The sequence below is a fragment of the Crinia signifera genome, chromosome 7, assembly GCF_055691185.1.
Source record: "Crinia signifera chromosome 7, ASM5569118v1, whole genome shotgun sequence".
Taxonomy (NCBI): Eukaryota; Metazoa; Chordata; class Amphibia; order Anura; family Myobatrachidae; genus Crinia; species Crinia signifera.
Window position 1 is genome coordinate 171,450,957 of NC_139223.1, and position 16,360 is coordinate 171,467,316.

The window sequence follows — 16,360 nt, forward strand, 5'->3', positions numbered from 1 at the left end:
CAGGTGTGTGAGACAGATCACCTTACAGTAGATATTTTACTTTTTTTTTTTTATATTACTACCCCAAAAACTAAAATATTTCCATGTATATGAGCGTATGGACACATCTGTACAGGTAACTGCATATTGTTACAAGATAAATATTTCTACAGAATGGAAGGAGAATCTAAAGCCCCATACACACCTGACGATTCGCTCCATGGACCCGATTCGGGATCGATTGTCATTTAGCAAAAATTTACTAAATTACAACTGCTGGTGCCTGGCAGCAGGGCGCACTCAGAACAGGACAAGGCCGCCCCACTCGCCGGTTCCTATCCCGCAAAACAAAGGGTGGCCTTTTTTTGGGTCACAGCTGGTGACGTCGCACAGCCGCTGCAGCCCCCCAAACTGTCTGGACGCTCCTCTGTTGCCCAGAAAGCGGTTGATCGCCTCCCCTTGTTGCACCATAGACCCGCAGTTTACGCATGTGCAGATCTGAAGAAATCGCAGTCTGTGATTTTTGTAGACCTGTGTTGGATTCTGAATGAGGACCCATGAGCGATATTGCCAAGTATTTTCCCTTGAAATCCCGACATAGCGCATATACAGTACTGTACAAACACTACAGTACTGTACAAACACTGAAAGATATCAATCTGTGACGTCACCGGATCGTCCATTCATATAGTCACTGACTATCAAAACTGACCTGCATGCTAGGGATGGCCATCGTTGCCATTGCCATCGATGGCAATTCTGCAACTGGCCATCGATAGTGCTTAACTATGCCATGACATATCGATGGTCATCCATTGTGTTTGATTGATTGGCCTGTGGGACAATCAAAACACGGGGGCGGGGCTTCGCAGGTGTCGGGGGCGGGAGTCCCGGCACTTTGAAAAAAAAAGGAAACATCGTTTTGCTATTCCATCGATGGAGGGAAACCATCTGGTTCTCCCCCATCGATGGCAAAAGTATTTCACATCGGCCATGAACCATCGATGATTTAAAATCATCGATGGTCGATGGCCATCCCTACTGCATGCACACAGTGTGTACAACCTGCAAGAGCACACATTAGTTGTGTACACACTGGTAATATTATGAAAGCCAAGTGTGTACGTACCTTTATAAAGATGGAGTGTTCTAGATACCGAGGCTAATAGAGAGCAAGTACTATGCCAGTGTGTGCAGTGTTCTTAATTCTGTTCATGCCATGAAAGAGCAGCTACATGCATCATTACAGACCTGCATCTCCATCCCCCAGTACCTCCAATTACATGGTGGAAAACGCCCCTTGTACCAAACACTCATGCAGCCCCCCTAACTCTGCAGTGAAGAACGCTATAACTTGTGCGATCTGAGTGACTGTACAGGTGCCGCAGACCTTTCACTAACCTTCATCCAAGGCTCTGTTCATCGCAGCACAGAAAGACCAGTAGCCGCTGTACTCTTTGCCTTTGTATTTGACCAAGAACTTCTTATCTTCATCTTCAGACCAGAAGGAGAAGTTTAAGGTGTCGGCAAAGAACACCCAGTTGACGGCGTCTTCCCCGGAGCTCTGCGGGTTCAGTTCATGGAGAGACTTCCATCCCGCCAGGCTGATCTCCTTCCGTCCAATCTTCTCAAACAGTTTCTCGGCCAATGAGCTCACCCCCTGCGGCTCCACAAACACATCCTTGCTGTTCTCAGTGATGAACTTGCTGGCTTCCCTGGGCGCTAGAGGGGCTGACATTCTGACTATCTGTCCTGTTAAATGAGAAAAATAAATTTTGAATGATGTAACATATCTATAGGATTCCCTTAGCGCCCAAAAACGTATCCAAACGGATACATTCATTAACAGTAGTTGCTGTAACCACCCCCACCGGCAATGGGTTCCGGAATGTTACTGCTCTAATGGTGAAGAATCCTTAATTCAGTTCGGAATTTATTTTCCGTGAGCCTCAGTACATGCCCTTGTGTCCTAAGTATAGGCCTGTTAGTGACCAATCATCTCCCAGTTCCATATGATTCCCAATCCTGTATGTGAACATACTAATCATATCACCTCTCATCCTCCTGAAAACATATTCAGCCTAGTTAATCTTCTAGTGATTCCAGACCTTTTACTAGCTTAGTCACCTTTCTCTGTACCTGTTCCAATTCATCTATGTCCTTTTTAAGGTGTGGCGCCGAGAACTGAACCCAGTATTCCAAGTGTGGTTGTTTGAATCCATTCCCCTTTTAATGCATGCCAGTGTCCTTTTTTATTTTGCTGCTGCACTTGAGCAGTGTGCACTATTACCCAATTTATCATCTAGTCCTTCTCCACTGCAGAATTCCTTATAACCCCATTAAGCCTATAAGTAGCTTATTCATTTTTTATTTCATAATTACATTTTTCAACGTTAAACCACATTTTCCAGTTTAATTAAGTCGCTTTGTAGTGTATCCACATCTTCTCCTGAGTTAATTTCCTTACTCAATTTTATGTCGTCCGCAAATATTGCAATCTTACTCTCTGTTTCACTACCGATATGTATCATTAATGAATACAATAAACAAGCTGGATCCCAATATTGAACCTTGCGTTACTCCACTTTAGACCTTACCCCAGCTGGAATGTATGTAATTTACCACAACTCTCTGTCCCCGATTGTGCAACCAGTTTTTAATCCAATTACAAATTGTATCTCCTACCCCTAAGTTACCTAATTGTATTAATAACCTTACTTATCACCTTCTCCTGTTTTTGGATACTATCTTTTATTATTCCTTCCAATATTTTCCCCACAAAAGATGTAAGGTTGACCGGTCTATAATTTTCAGGGTTAGTTTTGCCTCCTTTCTTCCATTTTGGTACTATATTAGCTACAGTATACGCCAGTCCCTTGGTACCATCCCCAAGTTTATTGATTCATTGGGCGGTATTCAATGTGAATACCTGCGAGGTGCAGCGAATCCTTTTTAGGATTCGCTGCACATTCGCCACGTTCCGGAGCCAGCGGGCTCCGGTATTCAACGTGTCAGGGGCTCGCTGCCCCTGACAGGCGAATATGAGCTCCTGCGGCGAATGCCGCAGGGAGCCTGAGGAGGGTGCCAGGCAGAGAGATGGAAGTCTCTCTGCCTGCCCCTGAACGTTTGTGGGGGGCAGGTGGGCTCCCCGGGTGCCAGGCAGCACAGGCTGCCCCCCGGGGGTGCCAGCAGGGGAGTGTATATTCACTATACTCGATCGTAACGATCGAGTGCAGTGAATATATGAATATGTAATGAGCGGCTCGGCTCCGGCGCCCCCTGCTGGCTGCTGTGTAAAAAAAAAAAATAAAAAAAAATATATATTTTTTTAAAATTAAATATATATTCATGTACTTACAGCACATGAATAAAAGTAGCATGCCCCTCCTCAGAATAAAATTCCCGATTTTTTGACACCAATTGTAAAACACAAAACACTTTATTTTAAAAGTTCACCTTCCACTTCACCATAAAAAAATAGCGATTGCTACTCGGTGAATCATGGCGAAAAAAACCTTCAAATGTATTCGCCATGTGGTCATTGAATAGGGTGATTCACCGTTTTTGTCAAAAATTCGCCAAACAGCACAAATTCGCCATAAAAACATGGCGAATCAGGCTCATTGAATACCACCCATTGAATACCAGATATAACGGTAGTGCTATGACAACGACAGAACTCAATTCTTTAACCCCTTCACGACATTTGACGTATATATACGTCATGGCCGGGAAGTACTTCCCGACCGTTGACGTATATATACGTCATGGCTTAAAACTGTCACTGCGTCTAGAGACGCAGTGACAGAGGGACGATGTCTGCTGTCCCTGACAGCAGACATGTCCGTGCATGCCCAGGGGGGGCGGCGATGCCGCCCCCCCGTCGGCGATCGCTGTGATTGGCTGTTCATTGTGAACAGCCATTCACAGCGTTTTCTGTGTCACCGGCGAATAACGTTCGCCGGTGACACGGGATCGGAGGTGATTGGTGCTGTAAAGTACAGCACCAATCACCGCGGGGTGTAAGGGTGACACTGGTGTCACCCCACCTCACCCCTCCCGCCCCCAAAGGCCGTGATTGGTTCGTCGGACCGACGGACCAATCACAGCCATGGAGGGGGGTTTAAACTAACGGTGACTGCACTGCAGACGCCATTCCGGTCTGGAATAGCGTGCAGTGCGGTCACCGTGCCCAGCTGCCGCCTATACTGACCAGAACCCATCCAAAATACTTACCTGATCATTGAGATTGCTTATGCTTGTGACATCTTGTGACATCCTGTGACATCTTGTGCTGCTGCGATTTATTAGATAGAGAGAGAGTTAGAGAGAGAGAGATAGAGAGAGATAGAGAGAGATAGAGAGGCCTAGTGCTATATTTTGTGCTGCTGCAGTGTGATAGAGCTATAGATAGAGAGATAGAGAGAGATAGAGAGAGAGAGATAGAGAGAGAGATAGTGACAGATTGTGCTATATATTTTTTATATAACTGAAAGAGATAGAGAGAGATAGAGAGAGATAGAGAGGCCTAGTGCTATATTTTGTGCTGCTGCAGTGTGATAGAGCTATAGATAGATAGAGAGAGATAGAGAGAGATAGAGAGAGAGAGAGATAGAGAGATAGTGACAGATTGTGCTATATATTTTTTTTATAACTGACTGCTGCCCCCCCTTTTGTGCTGATAAGTATAAATTAACTGATCAGCAACTTTTTGGGGGCGCAGGTTTTTTTTTATATATAGATATACCTGTCAGTGCTGCTGCTGCAGTGTCATAGAGTGATAGATAGTGAGAGATAGAGAGATAGAGAGAGATAGTGACAGAGAGTGATAGAGAGTGCTAAATTTTGTGTCTGCTGCCCCCGCCTTTTGTGCTGATCACTATATCTGAGGTGATCAGCAACTTTTTAGGGGTGCAGAGGTTTTTTTTTTATATATACCTGTCAGTACCACCAAAGGTTGTGCACCTGCTGCCCCTCACTGGTAATCAGTGTCGCATCACTGATCACCTTTTTTTATTTTTTGTGAGTGCTGTGGGGTCTTTTTTACATTTTTTTTTTTACACACACTGTGATTTTGTGTGTGTCCTGTGGCCACTGTGCGCTGATCAGTGACGTACATCACTGATCAGCTTTTTCGGCACAGGGTTGATCTATTTTATTTTTTTTTTAATCAAATTCCTGTTGCCTTTGAGCGCTGTTCAGTGACGGACGTTACTGACCAACATCTGTGCTCAATTTTTGGCGCAGGACCTTTTTTTTTTTTAACCCCTTCCATTTTTTTTTTTTTAACCCCTTCCATTTTTTTTTTTAACCCCTTCCATTTTTTTTTTTAACCCCTTCCATTTTTTTTTTTTAACCCCTTCCATTTTTTTTTTTTGAACCCTTCAATTTTTGTATTTTTGTATTTTTTTTTTTTCTGCACTACATACATACACACTACATACCCCCCGGGTTGAAATAAAGTTTGTACCCCCCCCTACACTATACACGTGTTGAAACATTTCACTACCAGTAACACAAAAATATAAATGGCATCCCAAATGTCATCCCAAATGTCGTCCCAGTCATCCAGGAGAATGTATTCGGTGGAGGAGGCATATGCCATGCTTGCCTCTGACTCTGACACAGCAAGTGAGGCAAGCGGGGAATTTGAAGGATTTGTCTTAAGCTCCTCTTCCTCCTCTGATGATGAGGGACCCCCTCAAAGACGCCCCCGTAGAGCAGCTGAGACCCCCCCCCCAATAATTGATCTCGTATGGACCCCACCACCAGACAATTTTGAGCCCCAGGTTCCTGAGTTTTTGGCCATCCCAGGAATCCAATTTGATTCAACAGGTCTCAGAGAAATTGACATTTTTAAATTATTTTTCTCTGATGATTTTATAAATTTAATGGTGGACCAAACTAATTTATATGCCCAGCAGTTTATTGCTCAAAACCCCACGTCATCATTTGCTAGGTGGACCCCTGTAGATGCAGTAGAGATGATGACGTTTTGGGGTCTGGTGTTACATATGGGCATAGTAAAAAAGCCACAAATTAGGCAATATTGGAGTACAGATGTTCTGTACAGCACCCCATTTCACCGTATGGCCATGCCCCGGGCTCGTTTTGAGGCAATCCATAAATTTATACATTACACCGATAATGCACAGTGCCCACCCAGAGATGATCCCACCTTTGACAGGCTATTCAAAGTCAGGCCGGTCATTGATCATTTCAGTGCCAAATTTGCAGAGCTATACATCCCTGATAAATGTATTAGTATCGACGAGTCCCTTATACATTTTAAAGGAAGGGTTAAATTCCGCCAGTACCTTCCCAGTAAGAGGGCAAGGTATGGGATAAAAATGTATAAGCTGTGTGAAAGCACCACAGGGTACACCCACAAGTTTAGGGTATATGAAGGGAAGGATTCAAGAATTGAACCACCAGAATGCCCCCCCTCCCTCGTAGGTGTTAGTGGAAAAATTGTCTGGGATTTAATGCACCCCTTCCTGGATAAGGGTTATCACCTCTATGTGGATAACTTTTACACCAGCATCCCCCTGTTTAAGGCCCTTGGTTCAAGAGGTACAGCAGCTTGCGGTACTGTGCGCAAGAACCAAAGAGGCCTCCCCAAAACGCACATTGCCCAAGTAATGAGAAGGGGTGAAAGCAGGGGAATATGCACCGAAAATATGTTGTTGGTCAAATATAAGGACAAGAGGGATGTCCTTATACTGACAACAATTCATGGAGACAGTACCACCTCCATCCCTGTACGAGGTACCAGTACCCACACCTCAAAACCAAATTGTATCCTAGATTACAATAAGTACATGGGTGGAGTGGATCTTTCAGATCAGGTACTGAAGCCGTACAGTGCCCTGCGGAAAACAAATATCTGGTACAAGAAGCTGGCCGTGTATATCATCCAGATGGCACTGTATAACGCTTACGTGCTATTCCGTTCTACCGGCCAGAGGGGGACATTTATGCACTTTCAAGAGGAAGTCATAAAGAGCCTAACATTTGGGAATCAGCAGGCAGAGGGCCCCAGTACTTCTAGTACTGGCCCCCGTATTGTTCCAGGGCAGCATTTTCCCAACGAAATCCCCTCCACTGCAAGAAAGGGCAGGACACAAAAAAGGTGCAAAGTTTGCTATAAAAAGGGAATAAGAAAGGAAACTATTTTCCACTGTGAAACTTGCCCCGACAAACCCGGCCTATGTATAAAGGAGTGTTTCAAAATATACCACACATCGATGGATTATTAGGTTCATCATTTCACCGTGCATCGGGGGTCTTGCTAATGCCACATAGCACCCACCATTCATTCCACCAGAATCTGAGCTGCAAAATCCAAAAATCACTCCTTCCCTTCTGAGTCCTGCCATGCACCCAACTGGTATTTTTTGGTCACATGTGAGGCATTGCCGTACTCTGGAGAAATGGGGGCACAGATTTTGGGGTGCTTTGTCTCCTTCATTCCTTGTGAAAATGAAAAATTTTGAGCCAGAAGTACATTTTTGTGTAAAAAAATGTAATTTTTCATTTTCACAGCCCAGTTGTACCAAAATTGGTGAAACCCCTGGGGGTTTGAAATGTACACTATACCCCTAGATGAATTCCTTGAGGGGTGTAGTTTGCAAAATGGGGTCACTTGTGGGGGGGTTCCACTGTATTGGCAATGCAACATAGCACCCACCATTCATTCCACCAAAATCTGTGCTGCAAAATCCAAAAATCACTCCTTCCCTTCTGAGTCCTGCCATGCACCCAACTGGTATTTTTTGGTCACATGTGAGGCATTGCCGTACTCGGGAGAAATTGGGGCACAGATTTTGGGGTGCTTTTTCTCCTTCATACCTTCTGAAAATGAAAAATTTTGAGCCAGAACTGCATTTTTGTGTAAAAAAATGTAATTTTTCATTTTCACTGCCCACTTGTATCAAAATTGGTGAAACCCCTGGGGGTTTGAAATGTACACTATACCCCTAGATGAATTCCCTGAGGGGTGTAGTTTGCAAAATGGGGTCACTTGTGGGGGGGTTCCACTGTATTGGCAATGCAACATAGCACCCACCATTCATTCCACCAAAATCTGTGCTGCCAAATCCAAAAATCACTCCTTCCCTTCTGAGTCCTGCCATGCGCCCAACTGGTATTTTTTGGTCACATGTGAGGCATTGCCGTACTCGGGAGAAATTGGGGCACAGATTTTGGGGTGCTTTGTCTCCTTCATTCCTTGTGAAAATGAAAAATTTTGAGCCAGAACTGCATGTTTGTGTAAAAAAATGTAATTTTCCATTTTCACATCCCAGCTGTACCAAAATTGGTGAAACCCCTGGGGGTTTGAAAAAGGGATTTTTGTAAGAACTTACCGTTCGAATCCCTTTCTCTGATATGGTCCTGGTGACACAGCTCAACACTGGGATGTAGGAGGGTCCGAAGGAGCCAGGCACCTATCCTAAAGCTTTAGAGGGTAGGCTCCTCCCCTACTGCATCCCTGGACTCTTCAGTTCAACTTTCAAAGCCACTGGAATACATTAACTCAGTACAAACGCCTGCACATATTATATGCACATCTTATAACAGAAACTGTTAACTTTTAACCATTTTAACATGAACATCATGAAATTCTGGCATACTTACTGAGCGTAAGGGAGGGATCGCTGTGTCACCAGGACCATATCAGAGAAAGGGATTCGAACGGTAAGTTCTTACAAAAATCCCTTTTTCTCTTTCAATGGTCCTGGTGACACAGCTCAACACTGGGACGTTCCAGAGCCGGTCCTTTGGGAGGGTACGCTCAGGTCTGCAGCTCTCAGCACTGCTCGCCCGAATGATGCGTCCTCCGACGCGAACTCATGGAATCTATAGAATTTGGCAAATGTGTGAACAGATGACCAAGTGGCAGCTCTGCAAACCTGCTCCGCTGTGGCCCCATGTCGGACCGCCCAAGAGGTAGCAACTGACCTGGTGGTATGCGCATTAATTCTGGCCGGTACAGGCCTACCCACTTTGGTGTATGCAAAAGCTATCACAGATCGCAACCACCTAGCAATGGTCTGCTTAGATGCAGGCCAACCAATTTTATGTACGTCATACAATACCAATAAAGTGTCAGTCTTTCTAACACTCTTCACTCTGTCCACATATATGCGTAAGGCACGCACAACATCCAAAGTCTTCAACTTGTCCCTTTTCTTGGAACCCTCTGGGGGTTGAAACACAGGTAGAACTATCTCCTGATTTAAATGGAAGGCAGAGACTACCTTCGGTAAAAATTGCGGCACTGTTCTCAGAACAGCCCTGTCATCGTGAAAGATTAAGAAGGGAGATTTGCATGACAAGGCTCCCAACTCAGACACCCTCTTAGCAGATGCTACTGCTAACAAAAACACTAACTTCCACGTGAGAAACTTAAAGTCAGCCGACCTCAAAGGCTCAAAAGGTGCCTTCTGAAGGCAATCCAAAACCAGTGACAGGTCCCAAGGTGCTACTGGTTGCTTGTAAGGGGGTTTCAGTTTGGATACCCCTTGTAAAAAAGTTTGAATCTCCGGTAAAATGGCAATTCTTTTTTGAAAATAGATGGACAAGGCCGAAATCTGCACCTTCAACGACTGAAGGCTTAGGCCCGAAGAAAATCCATCTTGTAAAAAATCCAACATTTTTGATAATTTGAAGTGAGATGTGTGAGCTTTTTGCCTCTCACACCATCTAATATAAGTCTTCCAGACTCTATAATAATTTGCAGAAGAAACAGCCTTTCTGGCTTTTATCATAGTCTGCACTACTGCGTCAGAAAATCCTTTCTTTTTCAAAATGGCGGTTTCAATAACCAAGCCGTCAAAATCAATCGATCGGAATCCAGATGATTGAATGGGCCTTGTCTTAACAGGTCTGGTCTCAGAGGTAGACGCCATGAATCCACTGATAACCTCTGAAGCCTCGAATACCAAGACCTCCTTGGCCAATCTGGGGCCACAAGGATCACCGGGACCTTCTGGTCCTGTACCCTCTTTAACAGTCTTGCTAACATCGGAATAGGAGGGAATGCATAAAGAAGATCTCCCTGCCAATGGGTAGTCATGGCATCCACTGCCTCTGCTAGCGGATCTCTCGTTCTGGCATAGAACCTGGGCACCTGATGGTTGAACCTGGATGCCATTAGGTCCAAATCCGGAGTTCCCCACATTGCAGTGATCTGGTGAAACACCTGAGGGTGTAGGCTCCATTCTCCTTCCTTGAGCTCCTCCCTGCTCAGGAAGTCTGCTTCTATATTCTCCACTCCTGGAATGAATATAGCCGATACTGCAGGAACATTCTGTTCCGCCCATAGAAAGATTCTGGACACCTCCCACATGGCCAATCTGCTGCGTGTACCTCCCTGGTGATTCAGATACGCCACAGCTGTGGCATTGTCGGTCTGAATCCTCAAGGGGGAGTTCCTTAACCTGTCTCCCGCCAAGGAAATCACTTTCCAGACAGCTCTCAGCTCCAAGATGTTGATTGGCAACGCTGATTCCTCTGCCGTCCACAGGCCCTGCAGCCTGAGATCCAGGGCTACTGCCCCCCAGCCCCTGAGACTGGCATCGGTAGTTACTATCAACCAGTCCCAGGTCTGTAATGACCGACCCCACTGAAGGGAATCTACCTCTGTCCACCATTTCAAGGAGTCCCGAGTGTCTGCGGACAGCACTATCAACTCCGTCTTCATGGTCAAAGTGTTTCCTGACCAGGCTGACAAAATGTTCCATTGGAATACTCGAGAGTGGAACCTGGCAAATTGAAGCGTTTCGAATGACGCCACCATTTTCCCCAGGAGTTTGAGGCACCTCCATACTGACAAGCTCGGAGCACTGAGGATCTCCTGAACTAGATTGACCAGGTCCCTGGCCTTTATCTCCGGGAGGAATACCCGATGGAGATGGGTATCCAGTATGACTCCCAAGAACTGGATCCTCTGTGATGGTACCAACTGAGATTTTTGTAAGTTTAAAATCCAGCCGTGAGCCTGCAAAAAACTGATGGCCTCTTTTAAATGACTTTGAAGCAGTGTTGCTGATTCTGCTTTGAACAGGAGATCGTCCAAATAGGGTATTACTGTGATTCCCCTGAGCCTCAGCACTGCCGCCATCACAGACATTATTTTTGTAAATACCCTTGGCGCGGTTGCTAGGCCAAAGGGTAACGCCCGGAACTGTAAATGCAGGTCTCCTATGGCAAATCTCAACAGCATCTGATGTTCCGGGTGAATGGGAACGTGCAGATATGCGTCCTGGACATCCATGGACGCCAGAAATTCTCCCTGGTCCAGACTCAGGAGTACAGTTCTCAAAGACTCCATTTTGAAATGGTCTACCCAAAGGTGAACATTTAAGGACTTCAAATTTAGTATTGGTCTGAAAGACCCGTCTGGTTTGGGCACCAGGAACAGCGTGGAGTAAAATCCTTTCTTCCACTCTGCCCTGGGAACCGGGACTACCACCCCTTTTTCCAAAAGGGAATGAGCCGCTCTCATAAGAGCTGTGCGCAGGAGCGCCTGCTTTGGTATGGGTGTGGGGATGAACCTCTTTGGAGTCCGCCCTCTGAAAGGGATTTTGTAACCCTGGGTAATAATCTCTAAGACCCAGGTATCCTGGTCTAGAGAAGCCCAAGCGTCTCTGAAGTGTGTAAGACGCCCCCCCACCTTTATCCCTGCCGGGCTGATCCCCTGGCAGTCATGCGGAGGGTTTTTCCTCTCCTTTAGAGGCAGGCTTCTTATTGAAAGAGCCAAACTTGGACCTTTGGGATTTGCCCCTGGAGTTCTGGAACTTTCCCCTGAACGATTGTCCCCGAAAGGACGCACCACCTCTAGGGGAGGGCCGAAAGGACGGCCTAAAAGCAGCAAATCTGGATGACTGCTTTGTTGAGGAGGCCGGCAGAAACGTACTCTTGCCGCCTGTGGCTTGTTTTATAATCTCCTCAAGCTCAGAACCAAAAAGTAACTTTCCCTTGAAAGCTAACATTTCTAAGGCCTTTTTGGACTCATTGTCCGCTTCCCAGGCCTTAAGCCAGAGTACCCTCCTGGCATTTATGGAGACTGTGGATACTCTGGTAGCCATTTTAAGAGCTTCCTCCTCTGCTTCCACCGCATATTCTGCAGCGGCCTTAATCTTTTCTGCTACCAGCAAAGCACCGTGGTCAGCCTGCAGCATGGTGCATAGCTCACCAGCCCACTCTATAATGGCCTTAGAGACCCAGGCTGAAGCAATAAGGGGACGCAGGGTAAACCCCACCCCTTCAAAAATAGCCTTGAGGTTTCCCTCTAGCTTTTTATCCACAGCATCTTTAAAAGCTGCACCACCCTGTACAGGTAATACCGTAGCTTTTGATAAGCGTGCCACAGAAGCATCCACAACAGGCACCTTTTCCCAGAGTTCAGAATGAGACTCCGGCATGGGGTACAGACTAAGGAATCTTTTAGGCATCTGTAGCCTCTTATCTGGGGTTTTCCAAGCCCCTTCCAATAGTTCCTGTAACCCCTCATCTGAGGGAAAAGTAACAGCCTCCTTTCGCTGTCGCTTAAAAACACCCTTAACAGGGGTCTTATCCTCAACAGACAGTTTTAACGCCTGTTTTACAGCCACAATAAGATCCTCTATACCAGCAGCAGAGGTCTCTTCAAAATCATCACCCTGGTCCCAGGGTGTGTCAGTATACTCTCCTTCCTCTTCCTCTAACACATTAGGCATAGCATAAGACCTTTTAGGGGTCCCTGTAACCTCATCCATTTTGTCCAGTATTTCACTGAATCTGTTGATCCCCTTAGCAGTATCCTGCATCACCTGAATAAGTGCAGGATCTGCCTGGGTAAGAGGTAAGGAGCCAGACGACTGCTGAGATGATGGCATAGGTCTCTGTGATTCTACCAGCACATCACTCTGCCTGTCCAGAAGCTGCACCAAAGCGTTTACCGACCTGCCTAGGGCACTGGCCCACGCAGGTTCACTCTGCTCTCCCCTATGGTGTTCACTGCCCATGGGTCTCACATCAGCGCAAGTAATACATAAGCCCCCCTTGGCCATCTGCTCAGGGACAAACTTTTGTGTGCAAACATTGCACGCGCTCAGTGCACTAAGGACTCCCTCCCCCAAAACCACAGCCTGATGCTCAGACATGATGCAAGTGAAGCGTATATATATATATCTCAATATACACAGTGCAAACAATTGTACAAGCGTTTATACAAAGTCAATGCACCCAATCACTTAGCTGTCTGTAGGTTTCAACTGCGGGGAAGCGATGCCCAGGAAATCCAAGTCACTCTGCCAGGATCAATAAGCCAGCTCAGCTCCGCTGCAAGCGTTCTGAAAGGCGCCAAAGTCAGAGTGAAGGAAGAGACCAAAGTCCCTGCTGCTGCGGGGTCCGTGACCTTTTGGCGCCAACCACCCCCAGCTAGCCGCTCCTTAGGTAGGATTTCCTTGTTCCAGTATCTCCCCCTCAAATGGGGACCACTTGGAACATGCCTGTCACAGCGCTGCTGTCCTCTCAGTCAGGAGCTCAGCGTGTAAGCTCCGCATAAAATGGCCGCCGCCATCACGGAGCGCCTGTCCCCCATGATCCCCACCTAAATGTGGAGCCGGTTTCAGGCTACTCCGGAGCCCAGGCAGCCTCTTAATAGAGGCTGTAAGCGCAGCACAGGGAGACCAGACAGAGTCTACCCTGTGCACAGAGAGCTGACAGGACGCGCTTCTGTCAGCTCCTGCTGCGCTAGCAGTGTGAGGATTCACTATGAAAATCCTCACACTGTGCCTACCTAGCTAGGGTAATAGTTAATAAAATAATAAAAATCCCCTAACTACTCTAATTCTTCGGCTGCTCCTGCAGCCCTTTAGAATAGCACCCACTCCAGTGGGCACCTAACACGAACTGAAGAGTCCAGGGATGCAGTAGGGGAGGAGCCTACCCTCTAAAGCTTTAGGATAGGTGCCTGGCTCCTTCGGACCCTCCTACATCCCAGTGTTGAGCTGTGTCACCAGGACCATTGAAAGAGAAATGTACACTATACCCCTAGATGAATTCCCTGAGGGGTGTACTTTGCAAAATGGGGTTCCACTGTATTGGTGCAACATAGCACCCACCATTCATTCCACCAAAATCTGTGCTGCAAAATCCAAAAATCACTCCTTCCCTTCTGAGTCCTGCCATGCACCCAACTGGTATTTTTTGGTCACATGTGAGGCATTGCCGTACTCGGGAGAAATTGGGGCACAGATTTTGGGGTGCTTTGTCTCCTTCATTCCTTGTGAAAATGAAAAATTTTGAGCCAGAACTGCATTTTTGTGTAAAAAAATGTAATTTTTCATTTTCACTGCCCAGTTGTATCAAAATTGGTGAAACCCCTTGGGGTTTGAAATGTACACTATACCCCTAGATGAATTCCCTGAGGGGTGTACTTTGCAAAATGGGGTGACTTGTGGGGGGGTTCCACTGTATTGGTGCTTTGGGAGTCTTGCTAATGCAACATGGCACCCACCATTCATTCCACCAAAATCTGTGCTGCCAAATCCAAAAATCACTCCTTCCGTTCTGAGTCCTGCCATGCGCCCAACTGGTATTTTTTGGTCACATGTGAGGCATTGCCGTACTCGGGAGAAATTGGGGCACATATTTTGGGGTGCTTTGTCTCCTTCATTCCTTGTGAAAATGAAAAATTTTGAGCCAGAACTGCATTTTTGTGTAAAAAAATGTAATTTTCCATTTTCACATCCCAGTTGTATCAAAATTGGTGAAACCCCTGGGGGTTTGAAATGTACACTATACCCCTAGATCAGGGGTCTTCAACCTTTAAGACAGCGTGGGCCACCTAAAAAAATCCAGTGAAGCCCGAGGGCCACTATACTCTACTGCGGTATTTCGGACAGCCTCATAGAATCACAGATCCCCTATAACGTCAGCACAGTCCTTCATAGATAGTTGGCACAGCCGCCCATACTCAGCACATAACCCCACACACACGCATACCCAAATAGTTATCAGCAGCCAATTTGGGTTCCAGTGCAAACAGTAAAATTTGTGCCCCCCCCATATATAATTTGATATTGAATAAATTGCACGCGCCGTAGGCGCGCTCCCCAAAAAGGGGTGTGGCCTAATTATAACGAGTGTGAACTAGCAGGAAAACAATTACCTGACACCTCTTTTGCAACCTGCATGACCAGACATTGGTTACCGCAGGAATGGTCGTTGTCCTCACACGCTTAAGTTGACTGAAGGCTGCACAGTGACATATAAACATGAAGGCTGCACAGTGACATATAAACAGGAAGGCCCACACAGTGACCTAGTACGCCTCACAGATCGAACCCAAACAATAAAAGGCTACTTAAATCAATATACACTGTTACACTGTTTATCCATAATACACATTACACCGCACACCGTGATGCCCATTACACATTAATCCACACAAAAATTATGCCCATTGCACATTATGCCCCACACTGATGCCCATAATGCCAGCAGTACTCCTGCTTATACATATGATGCCCAAGCAGTGCCCCTCACCTAATGCCCCAGCAGTGCCCCTCACACACAATGCCCCAGCAGTGCCCCTCACACACAATGCCCCAGCAGTGCCCCTCACACACAATGCCCCAGCAGTGCCCCTCACACACAATGCCCTCAGTAATGCCCCACACACAATGCCCCCAGTAATGCCTGCAGCATTGCCAGGTCCCCTGCTCCCGCCAGCTGTACCTCCTCCTCCCGCAGCTTCGCCGGGTCCCAACTCCCCAGCTCGTGACCAGACGTGCCTCCTCCTCCCTCAGCCGCACTGGATCCACTCTGCCCTGCCTGCAGCCAATGGAAATCGGGTAGGCGGCACTCGGGGGGACTCCATTACGCTGCCTCCCTCGGCAGCGTTTTCTTTTACTTTAAAAAAAAGATCCTGTGCATGGCGGGCAGGGGGCCACTGAGATCAGCTCTGCGGGCCACTCGTGGCCCGCGGGCCATGGGTTGAAGACCCCTGCCCTAGATGAATTCCCTGAGGGGTGTACTTTGCAAAATGGGGTGACTTGTGGGGGGGTTCCACTGTATTGGTGCTTTGGGAGTCTTGCTAATGCAACATGGCACCCACCATTCATTCCACCAAAATCTGTGCTGCCAAATCCAAAAATCACTCCTTCCCTTCTGAGTCCTGCCATGCGCCCAACTGGTATTTTTTGGTCACATGTGAGGCATTGCCGTACTCGGGAGAAATTGGGGCACAGATTTTGGGGTGCTTTGTCTCCTTCATTCCTTGTGAAAATGAAAAATTTTGAGCCAGAACTGCATGTTTGTGTAAAAAAATGTAATTTTCCATTTTCACATCCCAGTTGTACCAAAATTGGTGAAACCCCTGGGGGTTTGA

General features: G+C 46.6%; 1 protein-coding gene across 3 annotated transcripts in view; it reads right to left on the reverse strand.

Moving 5' to 3' along the window:
* The window catches only part of QNG1 (Q-nucleotide N-glycosylase 1), a 33,227-nt gene that overhangs the window by 11,172 nt on the left and 5,695 nt on the right, over positions 1-16,360 (reverse strand). For all 3 annotated transcript variants that reach the window (XM_083154361.1, XM_083154362.1, XM_083154363.1), the window contains exon 2: positions 1,381-1,731. In XM_083154361.1, coding sequence (XP_083010487.1) covers positions 1,381-1,717 — 337 coding nt within the window. In that variant the 5' untranslated portion in view covers positions 1,718-1,731. The remainder of the gene's footprint in view (positions 1-1,380; positions 1,732-16,360) is intronic.